This window comes from Phalaenopsis equestris, unplaced genomic scaffold (assembly GCF_001263595.1).
Source record: "Phalaenopsis equestris unplaced genomic scaffold, ASM126359v1 Scaffold000770, whole genome shotgun sequence".
Classification (NCBI taxonomy): Eukaryota; Viridiplantae; Streptophyta; class Magnoliopsida; order Asparagales; family Orchidaceae; genus Phalaenopsis; species Phalaenopsis equestris.
In genome coordinates this window covers 193,228-212,190 of record NW_018165210.1, presented here as the reverse complement: position 1 = coordinate 212,190, position 18,963 = coordinate 193,228, and the positions used below count along the sequence as shown (strand labels likewise).

General features: G+C 35.2%; 1 protein-coding gene across 2 annotated transcripts in view; it reads right to left on the bottom strand.

Annotated features, from left to right (window-relative positions):
• LOC110031117 (dynamin-2A-like) overlaps window positions 1-18,739 on the bottom strand; it is a 46,588-nt gene extending 27,849 nt beyond the window's left edge. For both annotated transcript variants that reach the window (XM_020734169.1, XM_020734170.1), the window contains exons 1-14: window positions 18,189-18,739; window positions 17,998-18,048; window positions 17,790-17,910; window positions 17,533-17,625; window positions 13,444-13,505; window positions 13,011-13,128; window positions 12,583-12,925; window positions 7,360-7,507; window positions 4,039-4,140; window positions 3,830-3,949; window positions 2,690-2,773; window positions 2,452-2,579; window positions 2,023-2,107; window positions 1,715-1,856 (exon numbers count right to left, since the gene is read on the bottom strand). In XM_020734169.1, the coding sequence (XP_020589828.1) occupies window positions 1,715-1,856; window positions 2,023-2,107; window positions 2,452-2,579; window positions 2,690-2,773; window positions 3,830-3,949; window positions 4,039-4,140; window positions 7,360-7,507; window positions 12,583-12,925; window positions 13,011-13,128; window positions 13,444-13,505; window positions 17,533-17,625; window positions 17,790-17,910; window positions 17,998-18,048; window positions 18,189-18,326 (1,735 nt within the window). In that variant the 5' untranslated portion in view covers window positions 18,327-18,739. The remainder of the gene's footprint in view (window positions 1-1,714; window positions 1,857-2,022; window positions 2,108-2,451; window positions 2,580-2,689; window positions 2,774-3,829; window positions 3,950-4,038; window positions 4,141-7,359; window positions 7,508-12,582; window positions 12,926-13,010; window positions 13,129-13,443; window positions 13,506-17,532; window positions 17,626-17,789; window positions 17,911-17,997; window positions 18,049-18,188) is intronic.
• Window positions 18,740-18,963: the final 224 nt, after the last annotated feature.

Sequence of the window (18,963 nt, the reverse complement as noted above, 5' to 3'; positions counted from 1 at the left end):
AGACATAAACGTATGGTACCTGCCGCTCGAAGTTGTAACTCTTCCCCATCTTCATCTTCCATATTATCAGGTTTCGTAACCCGCAAAACCTTCAAAATTCTCTGTTGTGCCAACAAATCTTTTACCCTTGTTTGCCACAATCTGAAGTTCCCGGTTCCATCGAACTTCACTATCTCGAATTTTGCTCCAAACATTGCTATTTTAAATTTAATTATGCACCGTATTTTCTTGTCTTGCTTCGAAAAACAAAAGAAAATACTCCGCAAATAAATTCAAAGAAACCTAAAATTTTCCATGTCAAATGCAACAACTATCCCGCGATTCTCCTGTGATTCGTGAATCAAATTTTCCTACGAAGCACTTTTTCTGTTCGTACCAGTACCTCGACCAATTGCTGTTTGCGAGCCACGAATCCCTTCGCACATGTTCGAGGAATACCTCCACGAAACTCCTGTTCACGAAATAATCGTGTCTGCTCGCCTCCTACACCCTGCCGAACTCCACCTGTCGCAAAATCTCCTGCGACGAACCAACAAATTTAACTGGTCGAATTTTTCAGATTTTCCGCAAAACAAGACTCCTGTTCGCGAAGGACAGCCTCTGTTTCCCACATATTGTTGAACCTGCGGAACTCCTCCCCTTCGCGGTATTGCGAACTCTTGTTCGCTACCACCAATAGATTCTTCCTTACTGCAGCGAACTCCTACTTGTTCGCTAACCGCTTCTCCGCCTGTTCGACGAGGGCAGCGAACTCTCTGTTCACACTGAACAAGGCTTCGCGAACTCTTTGTCGAACTGCCCAAAGACGAACACCGGGAACTGTCGCGATGCCTGGTCTTCTTCCCGCGAACGAGATCTGCCTGTCGCGAACGGGAGAATTCCTCTACGTCGCGAACTGCTCTCTAATCCGATCGCGAACGAGATTTCCTCCGCCGATAGCCAACAGCTCTACAGAGCCTCCTCCTTCGCGAATCTCCTCCGAGCCGAATCCTCTGTCGCACGCGGCGAACTCTTGTCTTCGATCGGAACCGAATCCCTGTCGCGATTGATCCTCCTTCTGAAGCCTGCTGCGAACTCCTTAAATTCGCGAAATACCGAACTCGTCTCAAAACCGGAACTGTCGCACAACCAGCAAAACTCCTTCTCAAATCTTCTTCCTGCGTCGATCTCCTCCTCCTGTTCCCCTCGAAAGAGGTTCTGATACCAATTGTTGTGAAATTTTGCGAAATAAAACAGAAATCAACACACACAAACTAGAAGAAGAACACAGAGATTTAACGAGGTTCGGCAAAGAATTGTCTATGTCCTCGGGAGTGAGCGACGGTTTCACTATTTCAGAGAAGTTACAATACATCCCATAGGGTTACACATATATATAGACATATACAAACCCTCAGATAAAATTACAATCACGTCTTCGCTTCTCCCAACTCCCTTTATTCCAAGAGACTATTTTTTACCAGGAGACGCACCTCTTCATCAAGAAACTTCAACTCCCTAGATATGAGCCATACCTAACAATATTTTCATTCCGGCTTCCATTTCCTCAAACTAGAATATTTTGTATATTTAACTTCAAATTTTAGTTTTGAACATGCTTATTCATCACGCCATTAATTTGCAACAAAAAAAGGGTTCATATAGGATATACAAGACTAGGCCAGAAAAGATGATCTGTCAGGCTAAATGAAAATTTTAAGTCAAGGAAATATACCTGCTGTTATCTCTCCACCAGGCCCCGCAACCTGCAAACTTGAACCTTCTTTTGCATCTTTATCTTTCTCTGAACTGGACTTTTCTTTCATTGACTTCAAGTTACCACCCGACTGTTGGTTTCCAGGTTGAGGACTTGTTGCCTATATATTATTAATGTTTCAATAGAAAACAACAAAGCTTTAAAATACACCCAAAAAGAAATAAGCAGCTAACCAATCAGGTCATTGTTTAAATAGTGTGGGTATCAAATGACATAAATGTACATATAGCAAAACGCATCTAGCAAAAAGAAAGGGAAAAACTAACTCTGTTTAGAATAGCATGTTCAGCCTCGTGAGCCTTCTTAGAAGATCTAGTCTTCTGTTCTTCTTCACGCCGCTGTCTATCCATCCTGCTTAAGCAAATATGCATCATATAGAGCATGCAACAAATTCAAAATAAAGAACGTTAAAACTTGAAAGGAAACTAGTAATCTCAATAGTTTACATGGGAGGAACAAAACAACTTGAGATAGTTCAAACAAAACAATAACATCTTAAGCATCTAGAAATTGTTCCGCAACAACCAAACAGCATAGTAACAAAGTTAATAGCTCTAAACATCTCAATACAGCAAATTTTCCTAATATAGGAACCAAGAACCAAAAACCAAAAAAAGAAAAAGAGAGTATGCAGCACCAAAACGATGTCCAGGTTTCATAAAATGCAAGTTCTACATGCATCTGAAGTAAACTACCTTCTCTGCACTAAGCGGATAAAGTGTTGAGGAGGAACAAATGCACGCTCCATATCAACTAATGCAACAACCATTTTTTTGGCATCATTTCTGAAATTTTCTAAAGCATTTGTTGCAATTGCAATAACCTTGAATAAAGAGCAGTATAACATCTTCATGGTTAGAAACGACAGCACTGTAACCTAAATAATTTAAAAATGAACTGGAAAAAGAGATCCAAACATATACAAAATATAACCTCACGCTTGAATGGAGGGTATTTCCCAAGTCCTGGTGTGGCATTCGCAGCTGCAGAAACTATATCTATCAAAACTCGATGCACCTGCTCGCCAAAATCATTGCAAAATGAAGGAAAAGAAAATTATGATACACAGTCTTAATGCACACCCTAAAAAGGAAAAGTTCACAAAATAACACAGCATGCATGTTTTAAAAAAAAAAAGCACCATAATCATCATCTCAAATAAAATATAACTGAACACTAGAAAATAAGGGTCCGATGAAACCCAGATTAGGTTTTGCACCAAACGGGAGCCAATAGAAGATGAAAATCAACTTAATAATTATGCTGAGAAACCCATTCAATCATTTAGTTGAGAAATTGTACTAGTGATAATAATAATAACAGTAATTCAAGATTTAAATCACAAACCACTTTCATAAAATTAATGTTGAATATATTTAGGTCAAGCATTTCATTGCATGCATACTTCAGCCGAACAGCAGACCGTCAGATTGTATGTTTCAGAGGTGCACTTCACTGATCATCATAAATATAGAAGAAAAGAAATTTCACACCAGAATCATGAGAGAACGATTTTTTTTTTAAGATAGGGAATTTTTTAACATGATGGAAGGGGAGGAGCTTTGAAAACAGAGGTGGCAGAATAAGATTTTTATTGCTATTTTGTCAATCCAATCCACATAGAAAGAAGAGAGATAAAATGGGAGATACTATGAAAATAGGGTTTAGGGAGAAGAAAGGAAGATAGAAAAGGACTAGGGAGAAGGTAGGGAGAGAAAAGGGGTGATGAGGACAGGGAAGCAAGAAAGAGTAGGAGGGAGAAAGGGAGAAGGTGGACCAAGAGGGAGATGGGCCAGCAAGAAATAGGAAGAGAGAGGTGGAAGAAAGATAGAAAGGTCTGGTGAAATAAAACTCAGAAATGCAAATATAAACATATTAAGCATAGGCAGAAAGTTAAGAGAACATGTTTATGTTGTCTAACAATGATAAAAGCAACATCATAAGGTAGCAGAACGTATGCAGAAACTATACATGATAAAAACAAGGGTGAAATGAACTACAGTAAATTGTACAATTCAAATTGTTAAAGATCATGCTTAAACTACTAGATAAAACTACATGCTTCAAACTCACCTCCTCCACACAAAGACGTGAAGGTTCTTTTGCAAGTTCCAAGACTCCCTTAATTAATGACCTTAAACCTTTCTCCGGAGAAATAAGATATGGTTGATAGCCATCAGCTTCTAACACAACCTAAAATGTAAGAAAAACTAGAAAGCAAAAATTAGAAATAACATTATGTATGTGATCAGAATTGAGATGGAAGTGGATTTTTACATTACCCTCTTAACATTGTTAATGTCAAAGTGCTTATCAAGTGGAAGTTGCTTGATCTTGTTAGGAAAGTTTCCTTCAAAACTTGCAACAACTTTCCAACCCCCTCCCTATTTAACAATTAAAGAGAAACACCGAAAGTCATTAGTGAATTGCAGAATTGAATTAAAATAGTACATTTCAATGATATTTTTCTTTTACTGGATGAAAAATAATTCTGTGTTACACCATCATATCATGTAGAAACCTATCCTCCTCCATCATATTTGTGTATACCAAGGTCCACTGCTCTTATCCTTTCATTGACGGCAATTTTCACCTGTCTGCCCTCCCTCCGGCACTCTTCCTCTCTCTCTCTCTCTCTCTCTCTCTCTCTCTCTCTCTCTCTCTCTCTCTCTCTCTCGGTGTGGCATTCTTCCTTCTAGTTGAAGTTTATACATTGGACTTTATTTATCTGCCCCTCCACCACAAGAATATTCATCTCCTTCACTCAATCTTCTCTATCTCCACCAATGTTTAAAGGGTCACTCGAAAATAATCCAAAATATTTTTTTCCAAATCAACTTTGTAGAGAAATGACCTTAAAAGGCCTCTTTCAGATCATGAAAATGAACTAATTTGATCTATTTTACAATATAGAGAACAAATTCAACCAATTTCAAACCCATTAAAGTTTCCCGTCATCATTATGCTACCAAATCAATCAAGAAAAAAAATGAAAAATAAAAATGAGATAGATACAAATCAAACTAGGGACTATATAAACTCACAGTAGACTCATTCCATCAAAACAAGCAAATCTGTTATATCCTAAAAATAATTTATATAACTATTTTACATCATGATTTCTCCAATATTATGATCCAATCATAGGCTCAAGTATAGGATCAAGCACAAACTTTTTTAGTTAAAGCTAACTTAATGAAGCTTTTAGCTAAAATATAATAAGAGACAATGTAATAAATGAGCTAAGTGATAGCATGACCGATAATTGAATAATAAAATTTAAAAAACGACTGATTTTCACATTATATAATCTTTTAAATAACAAAAATATATGTATTTGTGTGTGTGTGTATCTATAAATATATATATATATATCTATAGATACATATGTATATGTATACATACATACGTATGTATACATACATACATACATACGTATGTATACATACATACATACGTACGTATACGTATATGTATCTATACATACATACGTACGTATATGTATATGTATCTACACGTACGTATATGTATATGTACACGTACGTATATGTATATGTATCTACCCACCAGTGGGCACCAAATATCGATTCCCCCAAAGGATTGAAAACCCTGGTGTGTTTGCTCCTGATTCGAAGAGCTCGCACCACGGGATTTGAACCCCCGACCCGAGGGACTTACGTCAGAGCCCGCACACACACACAAACAGATATAGATATATATATATATATATGGAACGTGAGATGACTTTGGGTTTTGTTGATTTGTTACGTGATGATTATATTGAAAAAGATCGAAGTCGTGGTATTTTTTTCACTCAAGACTGGGTCTCTATGCCAGGTGTTATACCCGTGGCTTCAGGAGGTATTCATGTTTGGCATATGCCTGCCCTAACCGAAATCTTTGGAGATGATTCCGTACTACAGTTTGGTGGAGGAACTTTAGGGCACCCTTGGGGAAATGCACCCGGTGCAGTAGCTAATCGGGTGGCTTTAGAAGCATGTGTACAAGCTCGTAATGAGGGACGTGATCTTGCTCGTGAAGGTAATGATATTATTCGTGAAGCTAGCAAAGGGAGCCCTGAGCTAGCCGCTGCTTGTGAAGTCTGGAAAGAGATCACATTCGATTTCGACCCAGTGGATAAGCCAGATATAGAGGCAAAATAAGCGCGTAGAATTCAGCAATTTATATATATATATATATATATATATATATTCCATGGATATTTTTTAATTTATATTCAAGGCACATTTTATAGAATCCCTTTTTATAATATTACGCAATAAAATAATTACAATCTCTCTATTTTTAAAATTATTTTGGTTTTAGTTTTAAAATTATATTTGAGGAATGATATTTAAAATAAATACTTTTAACAAAAAATGGACCAAAACAAAACCAAAACTATCAAAACTAAAACATATACAAATGCAGCGATACCGAAACAAAGTTTTAAATCCTTAGCATCAGCCTCTTAAACTCTACCTCTGCCTATGTCTCTCTCTCCATCCTTCTCTCTCTCAATCTACCATCCTCTTTCCTCCCACTTTCATAGAATTCTTAACCACCTTATGTTCTTAAACAATCATCATACATGTTTTGGCATTTTAATTAACCAAGTTTCCAATTTTTCTTTTTCAAGTATCTATTAAAAGTTAAACGGCACTGAATGTGTTTTAACACAAGAAAATTTTAATAATTGTTCTCTTACTAACAAAGTTTTATATAACCATGCTTCTAATGTTTTCTCTATAAATTAATCACGCGTCCAAGTTTTATTTCTGGCTTCCAAAACTTACTACAGATCATGCAAACCCTTTCCAGTAAAATTAAAAGGCAATCTAATTAGTGAGACTTAACTTTTATGAATTAAAAATGCTATTAGTTGTGGACATTTCTGGCTGAATTTACAATTCTCACGCTTTCCTGAGTATTTAGATTTTATTTCAATAAGATTTATTATAATAAAGTACTTTCCACATCTCCAAATTTAATCAGCACCCTACATTTTAGGACTAGTGAAGCCCTTGTGCCAACGTTATTTGGGAGCCCATGCCGCTCGTGCCCGTCATTCAAAGATTCCTCTAATTCAAGCTCCTTTCTCTCTCATTTTGGTCAAGCTTAGCATCCCAATAACAAATTGAATATCGAATGAAGGGGCTGCAATATGTCTTGTATCAAGAAAATTTAATTGGTGCATAATTGTTATTTACAAATTCAAAATAAGCCAATGTAGCATTGATTGTTGCTTCGAATGCCAAATCTCAATGGTATGGAGTAATATTATTGCAATTACTAAGTTTTGCATGCAATCATTTGTATTTATTGGCATGGAATGTATGTGATATGTGGCAGATAAAAATTGCACATCATCTGCCACGAAATATATTTATGTTGCTGCACATGGACTAGTATCTGATACCAAAACCCCATTTGTAGTGATCTAATCAAACTGCATCTACACAATTATTCCTTATTCTATGTTACTTAAGAGTTTTTGTTAAAAATATGTAGTCCATTTTAAAACAAGTTCAAGGATTAGTATATTCATTATCATCATCATTATCTTTATATTAAGTATTTAAAGTTCAGATATATGCACTGACCTCACCAGAAGAAATATGCAAAAGAAACTTGTCCTCAAACTCCCGACAAAGCTCCAAAGCAATGGCCCTGGTTCCTTCAGAGCTATGTACCATTTGTTCACCAAGCCTAAACAACTCATCATGCACTAACTGTGACTTACCCTGGAGCCTGCAAGATTCATGGAGATGAATCCATTTCAAACCCATTCAATTACAGTATATATAGAGCCAAAATTAGCAACCATTACAAATTACAAAGTTAAAAAAATTAAAGAACAACACGCTTCTGGCTACTAACAGCAGATAAATATATAAGTTTAAAATGGAGAAAAAAACTTTACTGAATAAACATGCATATGACAAAATGCTCGTTTCTTGGACATTGTCCATATAGCGTCTTCTCATATGTGCTTTACCATGCATTACAAAAATTGGTTACAAACTACAAAGTTATGAATATAAACAATCAAGCCATGAACCTTCCCATCAAGTGCCACATTTTTTTAGAAAGTGGATCCAAAATGACCAGCAAGAATTAAAAAAAAAATCCTTAATAATTCTTTTGATAAACCAACACAAATATACAATTTCAGACTCCTGGTTTTGTCAGTTGTCACACAATTGTGATCTAAATCAATTTTTTAAATTTTGATGTAGGTGAATTAGCAGCATTGCATTACAAAATAAACTTCAAAATAAATACTGATGTCCTGCTTCAAAGAAAAGTTCTACCATATTGCTTTGATAGAGGTTTGAACTTTTAATTTATGTGAAGCATTTGACTATAATTCTGAAGCTTATGCTCGCTTCTTTGAATCAGAGAGATAAAAGCATGGGTTTCAATGTGTTTAAAGTATAATGGACCATTACATCCCTACCTCGTGATCATGATTTACAATGGGATATGAACACCTTTTCTTTCATTTCACACTACTTCTCCAAAGCACATTCTTGATTTTTGTAGAAAAGATTTTCTAATCCATTAAAAAGAACATTTTTATGACTGGAGTTATAAAAAACTAAAATATGTATGATTACATGACAAACAAACGAGTATGTAAATTTCAGCCTGTTTGGACAAGTTGAAATGCATTTCTCCATGCAACTAAGAAATAAGAGAAACACACGTTACTTCCCTTTCATTCTTTGAATTGATTCTTTGCATATACAAAGTTGAAACATCAATCGAATGCTTTATTACTTCATTTCAAACCAATAGCATGTTTTATCTATAGTTGGCTGGAGTTTGATTGAAATTTATTCAATAACATAAAAAAATTTAATCAAATCTTAATTTCATAAGTATGGTTGTGTTGATAGTATTTTCCTGACTTCATAGTTAGACAAAAATATTAAAATCCTCAAATCTTTTTATTGATTAATCGATAACCTATTGCAAATTATGATTCTATTATGAGTAAATAAATAAAACTTCATGAAGATCAGAATTCATGTCTCAAAGTTTATGCTTCACTTGGCTAAGGGTCACTTCAGTTTGGGCACCATTCTTGTCCAAACATGAAAACCTATAATGTATTCTTTGGCTGATCAGAAAACAGCCTCGCCATTAACGATAGGAAAGGGTTGACAATCTAATTTGAAAATCGCTTCAATTTTGAATCAATTCAAGATCAAATTGATATAATTTCAAATTGATTCCCACGCCAAAAAAAAATTAACTCCATTTTTTTCAAGTCAAGTTTGCTCATTATGGCTCATTCTACTTTGATTCAACTAGAGTCTAATATTATTATATTTAAATTGGTGTTGATCTGGCGCTTAGGTTGTGAGGGTCAAGTCTCTTATACTTTTTTTTTTTTTAATTTATAGACTTGTCCCCTTCTCATACATATTAGCGACTTAAAGAAGCATCTAATGACTCTATTAATCTCCAAAAAAGAGTAAGGACATAACTCCAATATTCACTACTTATTCTAAAATATATAGACACTAACTAACTTCTTAGACGGCCTCGTCCTTTTTCTCTAGGCTTCAAGAGGAATTCTTGCATTCTCCTCTTTTAATCTAAGCTCCTTACCGTACCGTCCATCCACCTTTCCACGCAAAAATGTTGCACCATCAAAATATACATGGAGAAGAACCCATCTCTGAATCTCCATCTTTAGTTAGAAGAGACTTCTCACATTTACTCTCTTGTTCTTTTCACCTATTTCCCTCCATCAATCTCAGATTTAGAATTTTCCCTATCTTGGTCTCTAGGGTTAATAAATATGACACTAAATAGGACGCAATGGAGAAAAAGGATTCATGTAGCCGACCCCACGTAGTGGGATTAAGGCTTTGTTGTTGTTGTTGTTTGGTCTCTAGGGTTGATCTCTAGGGTTTCCAAGGAAGGAGATAAAAGAGCTAATGCATTATTGTCAACCAGTTATCCTTAATGGAGGTCCTTCCTTGACATATTTTTAATCTTGCTGCTTTTCATAATATTAATATATTAAAAAGTAACATGACAATGTGCTAACAAAATAAAAAATTACCAATTATGCAAAATAAGAAGTGACATAAGTTCAACTGTTCAACACAAATTTCTCTCACATTCATATTTGTCCTCCACTTAAACAAGAGCATAACATGCCATAAAATTAGGATTTCAAAAATCAATAATACAGTGACAGATGCAGAAAAAACTGACGGCGATGGCAACAGTAATAAAGAATGCAAACGACGGTGGTAATAGAGAATGATGGTGATGATGAATGGAGAGAAAACTAGTTAGTGAGAAGTGTGTGAGTGCTATCGAGAGCTTCAAGGAGCAAGAACATTAAGTGGGATAATTATTCTTAAAAAAAAAACAATCTGAACTGCGCATGCCTTGCATATAGCGAGTTAAGGCGCACCTCAAAATGATCGAGGTGAGTCATGCCTCAACATATGTGACGTGTATGTGTCACACTGATACATTAAAATGGAAGCCTCATTACATTTTTAATTGAAAAAACATTGATGCACAATTTTCAACATAAAAGTGACTTGGAACCTTCATATCAAAAAAGGCCAAATATATGATCACAATCATCTTAGCAATAACAGATGTTCTATGAAAATGTTCCATTAAACTAGAGCTCGATGCAAAGGTCACTTCACATTGAGATTTACCATTGAAAATCCCTTCCAATATAATGTAAATTTTTTATATATCTCCAAAAATTGAGGGAATGTTACGTTTGCATCTTTTTCAAGCCTTGAAAAAGAAATAAGTTGAGAAAGGTAAAGGCTCTTTAATGAATATGAGCAACCACTAATAAGATCAATTAATATAAAGGACTATATGTCCAATCTCCAGCTTGATCCAAAATCAGATAGAGTAGAATACACACCCAAAGGATTCTATTTAGACATAAGATTTTGTAGTGAGTGGAGTTCTGAAGAATACTCAAAGCTTTTGCTTTATAAAATATGGAGGTATCTGCTTAATTTTGTCTTTCAGTGGTGTGAAGTTTGGGATATGGTATTTTTTTATGCGATAAGCATATCCAATTAATTTTGTCTTTCAGTGGTTTTGCAGCACATGCATGGAGCACACCATGGCAGCACATGCTATTATATTTGTTTTGCAGTACATAAATATGCATTTACATATATTTTTTAGCGCAGAATTCTTATATATTTACATATGTTTTTTAGCACAGAAATCTTATATATTTCATTTTCGGGGCTCACTATTAGGTCATTGGTGTATCTGAATTTTCTGCTCTGTTTAGAAATGAATTCCTGCTTCTGAAATTTAAAAAATGTGGTTGTTATAGTCTTCTTTTAAACAGTTTTAGCAAACAGGGGCACAATGGTCATTTTTTTCATAAACAGCTGACCCACCGTTGTTTTCACACAGCTGCACCAAACAGACAACCGGGTTCCGCGCAGTAGCTTCCCCACAGCAGCTTCCTGGAGCAGCACAGCTACAGCTGAAAAGCTGAGAAGCTGCAGCTGCGTCAAACAGAGCCTAAGAGAAAGCTCTCCCAACCCTTAAAAGAGTAATGCTACAGACCCTCCATTGGCTCAAAGGAGGAACTTCATTTCCGAGATGAGGAATGCAAATATGATCAAAGAATGATCTCCAAAATCAAATGTTCCTATATTAGTAGCATCTTAGATAATTCTAATGAATCAAAAGAAGAAACATGTTCTCTTTAGGGCATTCCTATTATGCATCATGTAGTCATAAAAACTAGCCGGCGGTTGATGGGAAACATTGGTCCCACATAAAACTTGTAACAAAGCTAACATTGGATGGTTATGAGACTAATGGATAAAACTGTTTCTACTAAGGCAATGGCCCAACGATTACTTAAAAATGTAAAAGCAACAGCTTTTCAGTGGGGCATATACATAGACACTTATCCAAAGGGTAAGAGACGACTCTCCAGACACAAACCTCCTGAAGCAACTGAGAAGAATGAGTCCTGTCAATAGGTACCTAGCCTTCTCAACCTTGTAAGGAGACTATGATTCTTTTATACCATGCATGGCTTCATTTTCTCTCCCCTTGTTTTGTATTCTATCCCTACCACTTTAATGCAACTCAAAAGCTAGTAAAAATCTACTTCATTTCTCCTACTACAGATCTTTTTGTTAAACTCTTGAACCAATATAATGTCAAGTAAATTCACAGCAGAGATTCAACGAGTCAAATCTAATTGCAGCAAGTGTTTACATACTCAAAAATGCATGCAAGCACATGTTATCACTTCAACTGTTTGACATTAGTAATAAATTTTATCCTCAGACCATATAGTGAAAAAAATAGTACAATAACATGGATTCAAGATGCCTTCAGCCAAACCATTGATAAATAAATGATGGATATCAGAATACCCATTCATATAAATAACAAAATCAAAATAAGGCAAGGCAATATGTTTAAGAAAATTTCAAAAAAGCAAAATAGAGGAGCATCTGCAAATGATCATTAAAAAATGCAATTCTCAGGATGTTTCCTAGAGTGGATAATTCGGATAAAGAAAATTTGATGCTAATAAAAAAGATCAGGAGGCAGGTATTCCTTAGAAGGTCAAGCATTTAGATCTATATCATGGTTAAAATGATTACTTCATTTAAAATCGATTAAAAAAAACTCCAAATAGCAGGCACAGATCCCAAAAGAAAAGTGTATACTGTAATCGATGAGATAACGTTTGTCTATAAGACACAACTGAATAGATTGTCAAAAAAACCAGGAGGAATACAGAGGGGGGATGTGGATAAAAGGATGAAAAGAAAATGTACCCGGAAAGCAGATTTGGAAGTCGAAGCTTCATTCGACTACGTATCTGTTTAGCAAGGGTCTCAACCAAAGCAACTCTACCAAGTTTGCTTTGTGGAGCACCAGTTAATATAGATCTTAAACTCTCACTCTCAGCTCGCCAAGCTGTTTCAAGTGAGTTTTCCGAGCCTACAGATCCAGCTTGTGCTGTAGCAATAGAAACAGATTGCCCAATCAGAGCAACCCATGGAATATCAGAGGCTTTTGGAGGACCCTGGCTAAGCAGAAGGGCTTGAGTAGCGGCAAGAGCTTTCTGATCTCCAGCAGCTTGATCAATCTTACTAATAACACCAACGGTTCTGGTTGCTGTCACAAACAATAATAGAAGATAAATCAAGACACTAAATATGAATGCCAAATGAAGCTACTTAGATAAAAAACAAATACAAACCCTCTGCATCAAATTCCTTGGCCAGTCTGAGAGCCCTAGAGGAAGAAATTTCAGATGCCTGGGCAGCCGGAATGACCACCAATAGAATTGCATCGTTGCGCGCCGCATAATCACTGACCTAGAAACATTTACCACAAAGCACCAAAAGAACAATATGAAAAAAAAAATGTTAGTACAATTCCTTAAGCAGATCTATACAATGTTCAATCAAACATGCCTAGCATGTCCATCAAATGTATCAAGAATCAGTGCAGTAAAAAATACATAAAAAAACAAGTTAACCATTTTTTTTCTTCTTTAATAAATGATAGCAGAATCAATAATCAAATTATACTTCTTGTATTCCAGATTTAAACATGCTACTTCATTACAAATACAAAAATAAACAACAATCCACCTAAATAAATTACAGAATAACAGGGATGCTACCCACCAAAGACTCGTCCATCGCACGCTGGTCTAAACCAGGAAGATCCACTAATTTAAGTGGAGGAGCTGGAGAACAAAAAGAAAATGTTAGCAAGGACAATGTAAAGTATCAAAATGCCATTAAAAGATAAAAATTAGTTACTTTCATCAAAAAAGTCATGTAATTCAGATAAAATAACTACCAAAGCTTACGAGATACAAATATGGAAGTGGAAAAAAAATAAAAAAAAGTTATAAATGGTGAAAGAAAAAAAGAAAGAAAGGAGGAGAGAGGCAAAAAAGAAAGAACTTAAAATTATGATCCAATAATGGAACACTTAAAGTAGCTATGTTTTATGGTGAAGCTATTCAATATTTAAACACTACATTCTTCATTGATGAGGCCAGGAAACCCATTGTACAAAAACGTTTGTTAAGCTAACTCATCCAAACTCTCCAAAACACAGAATTACTCCTCTTCCTCACATAAGTATAGTTTCACAAGGTGGATTTTAGCACATAATGCAAGTCCACCCTAACTTATGAGGTACAAATATGGAATAGGGAAAAAAAATAGCTATAAATGGTGAAAGATAAAAAGAGAGAAAAAGGAGGAGAGGGGCATAAAAGAAAGAGCTTAAAATTGTGATCCAATAATGGAACACTTAAAGTAGGTATGCTTGTATGGTGAAGCTATTCAATATATAAACATTAAATTCTTCAATGATGAGGCCAGGAAACCCATTTTACAAAAACGTTTGTTGAGCTAACTCATCTAAACTCTCCAAAACACAAAATTACTCCTCTTCCTCGCAGAAGTATAGTTTCACAAGGTGGATTTTAGCACATAATGCAACTCCACCCTAACTTATGAGATACAGATATGGAAGAGGGAAAAAAATAAAAAAAGTTATAAATGGTGAAAGATAAAAAGAGAGAGAAAGGAGGAGAGGTGCATAATTGCGATCCAATAATGGAACACTTAAAGTAGTTATGCTTTTATGGTGAAGCTATTCATTATTTAAACAATAAATTCATCAATGATGAGGCCAGGAAACCCATTGTACAAAAAATTTTGTTGAGCTAACTCATCCAAACTCTCCAAAACACAAAATTACTCCTCTTCCTCGCAGAAGTATAGTTTCACAAGGTGAATTTTAGCACATAATGCAACTCCACCCTAACCACCCTCATCCCATCCTGCCTTGGATCAAATCTCTAGCATCTATTCTTAATGCCATAAATTATCATTTCTAAATATTTCAGGGAAAGCCAAGTTGAAATGTATATTAAAGACAAAGTGAGGACCAAAATAATTCTATTCTGCGCAACAGAAAATAGTTAAATTGAAAGCTAATGTTGTTACGATAAGGTGCCAAAACTATCATGTTTAGAAATAATCAACTAACCTAAACTCACAAAAAAATGTGTACTTTAAGAGCAAGAAAATGGTGAAAGAGGGATACAAACAGAGAACTGAAACAGCTCAGATTAGAGGTAAGTAATTGTCACAAATGAAAAGGACAATTTATAATATGTTTATTTTTAGCTTTTATTATTATTATTATTATTATTATTCAACATGAAATAAAAATAAGTTGACATCTTAAATATATGTTGTTTTACCTTTCATAAATATCATATTACTCAACTTATGTCACAATTTCAACAATGGAGGTAATGCCACGTTCAAAGCTTTGGTAAACCAGACAAAGATACCACTAATGGTGGTTGCGGGGTTGGACAACACCAAGTGCAGGGTTGACTAGTGATGGGCCTAAAGTTGGTTATCGGGGAGAATCGCCGGCGAGGTTAGTGGGGCTGGTCGGCAAGGGACGCAAGGTTGGCTGACGGTAAGTGTAGAGCTGGCTAGAAAAAGTGGTTCATGAGTTCAAGTGGTTAGAGGTTCACATTAAAAAGAATAAAATAAAAAAATTAAAAAAATTGGATGTTTTAAAATAGCATTTGTTTAAAAAATTAGAAACAATTACAAAATACCAACCAAAATAAATTCTTTGAAATTTACAACACAATAAAAAAAGATGCCAACAAAGACTTAGTAAATAAAATATTTCATTTTAAATATATTTGAATATTTCACAGTTCACAGAGTAGTTTTTTCTTCTTACTTTGATAAAATTTAAATAGAGACAAAATCCATGCTTTAGTTTAAATTTTCGGATGTTTAAAAAGAAGGAAAGTTAAATATAAGATTTTGATTTTCACCCATAAGGGAATTGATTGATTAATAAGGGAATTGATTGATTAATAATTTTTTTTTTTTTTTTTTCACTCTGAAAAACTAAAACATCAGAAAGATAGTAATGGCTCACCCAGACTAGCAAATGTTATGTTTATTTTTTAACACAATATCAGCTCTAATTACCTGAACTTCCTTTTGATGTAGCAGAAATTTAGGAGGGCTCTTTGGAGCTCCATTTGGTGTTTAGAATAAGCTTGCAAAAATTTTCTTGAAAAATAAATAGAAGTGTCTGCAACCTATAGAAAAAAAAATTGCAAATTGACCACCCCAAATATATGACTTTATTGACATGTCAACCTTGATTTCATTATTTGGGGTATACTGACCTAATTATTAGTTCTTGCAAAGATCCAATGCTAATTAGCTAGTGCGTGAGCTAGTACTATGCATTATATGGTTAGAATAAAAAAACAAACGTTTTTGCTCAAGTTGATTTGACTCAATTTTCAGAAGCACCGGAATAGCAATATTATTTTCCTTCTTATTGGCTTTTTTTCGATTCAGTTTAAGGACATTTTAACTCAAATACAATTGAGTAAAAAAAATTGGTTTGGTAGTGGTACTATTTTCCCTATTGAAGGAACAATTCTTTTTTAGATTGCTTCATCTCATATAGGAATTTGTGAAAGATTGCTAAATTAACACTTATAAAATATAACGTGTGGATATAAGCTCCAACCACAAGCCGAGCCATTCAAACTAAGAACCATAAAACTAACCAAGTCATCTAAACAAATCAAGCTAAACTTGTTATTACGTTTACATGAACCAACCGAACCGATAAAAAGGTCATAACTTAATCAATTTGGTTTCAGCACAAACTGATCATTAATGTTTTGAATTAACCAATCTGACAAACTGGTCAATCAAGCATATGCAACCCTAGTGTGTACAAATAGGAAAGTGATGCCAAGCTTCATTAGTAAAGCATCTTATGATGTTGGAGGTTATTATACCTAAAAATTACTAAGACTAATCGGGATTAATTTCTAATGGATCATGTGCAAATAATAGCACTAGAAAGTAAAGGAAGATGAAACTATGGCTAAGGAGGTAAATATAAAGAAGACTAAAAGAAAAGGGAGTTAGGGCTTTAGGGTATTAGTAGTTAATAATGATAAAATCTAATTAACATGCCCTAATAATTATCCTATGCCCAGAAAATCATGCCTATAGGTTTTTTTACAAAATTAGCGTCGAACAAGTTAGGAGACAAGTCCAAATGGACTATAACATATAAGTTTTTCCCGGTTTAACAATTTCCAATTTGAATTAAAAATTATACGCTCTTTTTAGGGTTTTTGGAAATTTGCATGGACAATGCAATATTGGAAATGATAAAGCACATCAAATGATTACAAATATTGGTGCTGTTGGTGTAATTAAACAAATCCTAATTCAGAATCAGCATACAATATAAAATATTAAAATATATGTGGAATTAAACAAATACTAGTTTTTCTTCCGCAAGCCCCCAAGTTTTTATGAGATACTTATGAGATTAGATTACATTGTGTGATGTTATTTGATAAAAAATTATTTACATTAAGTGTTTTGATTACAATTTATATAGACAATTTAAAAAATATTGCATCAAGATGGTGGCATGTCAAGCCCTATATTATTCAGCCATATTACTTCAACAATGTTGTGTTCGTTTATCATACTAATTCTATGCTTCATATGAAGTTTTGAGATCTAGGGTTAATTAACTAATCTAATAATGAAGTTTACTTGCAGTACTTGACTGGGTGACATTCACGAGAACATATATGGACTGCAGCGGTTATACTGATCGGAAATTCAAATATTTTGAGTAAACGACAAATTAATAAAAGGTTCATAATTAACCTGTGCTGGTACGGAGCTTCAAATAAATTTCGTCACCGCGACTCTTTCCGGATCCCTTGCTCAGCCTATCTTGCAGAGAATGCCTAAGAGCGCCTATAAAGCACACACTCATGTTACTGGCGATCTTATTTCAAATTAAACATCGAATAACAACAACAACAGCAACAAAAGGCCTTTATCCCACTATGTGGTGGGCCTGTTTCAAATTAAATATCGAAGAATTCCTAAAATCATTTGACAATCCTAAGGGATCTCACTTGCAGAAACCTGCTGCGATTTGTTGTCAATCTGCAGAACGATGGATTTGCTGCTTAACGAGTTATCTCTCTGCAGATCAATGCTGATTGGCGCTCTAGTGGCTCCATTTTCTCCAGTGGGCTGCACAGGCAAAAAAGCCGACCAGTCCAGCGAGAAATTCAAAATCAGGAAAGACTTGAACAGAAAGTATCACCAGATGAAACGTACCAGAACGGGGTGCCCGATCAAACTATTCAAAACTGCCGACTTTCCAGCGCCCTAGGGCGGGAACAGAACGAAGAGAAATAAAAAAAAAGTACAAATTACGCGAATCCATATTAGATAGACGCTGATGCACGATCATAGACCAACTCTAAAAAAAAGATCAGACTTCCATGAGTAAGCATAAATGAACTTACAACGTTCCCGAGCGCAACAACGTTGAGAAATGTAGAACTCCGGCGGGGGGACTTCTCATCAATTTCCTCGTCTGCAAGGAGAGCAGAGGCCTGTATCATGGACTCGGAGAGCTGGATGAGCTCCTCTATCGCCTCCATGGCACCAGGACGACCAGAGGTTGACACCCACGAAGAAGAAACGGATCTCTGAACAAGAAACTGATAACCGGAACAAGTGATCCCAATCAATCGCTGGATAAAATATCTCGATGACTATTAAGACCGCCGGATCTTTGAACTTCTCTAAAGATGGAGAAGAAGAATGGGCGATCTGATGCCCTTCAACTAAATTTCGATAACAAGAGGGCGGGAAGGACAATCGGAGAAGAGGGGGAGAGAGGGGGGTGATGAGGATATTGGTCTCCGGTCTTTCGGTCGGAGCGAGGAGAGGGCCTTGGGTTTTGCTGCGGCGTCAAAGAATCAATAGTTCAAACGGAAATGGTGGAGACAGAGACGCTGAGGAGGAGGAATTTCCGCTTCTTTCGAAAATTGGGTTCAGATATGCAGTAAAACATTGCTCTGCTTTCGAAAATTGGGTTCAGATATGCAGTAAAACATTGTTCTGCTATAATAATAATAATAATAATAATTGGGTTCATACATGCTATAAAAAATTGTTATATTCAAAAATTTGTATTTATATGCCTTCCTAAGAAATATTTGTGTGGATACCGTAGGTGCGGGCGGATTTTTTTGTATTATGGTAGTATTTATCATAATACTATCAATTTGCACA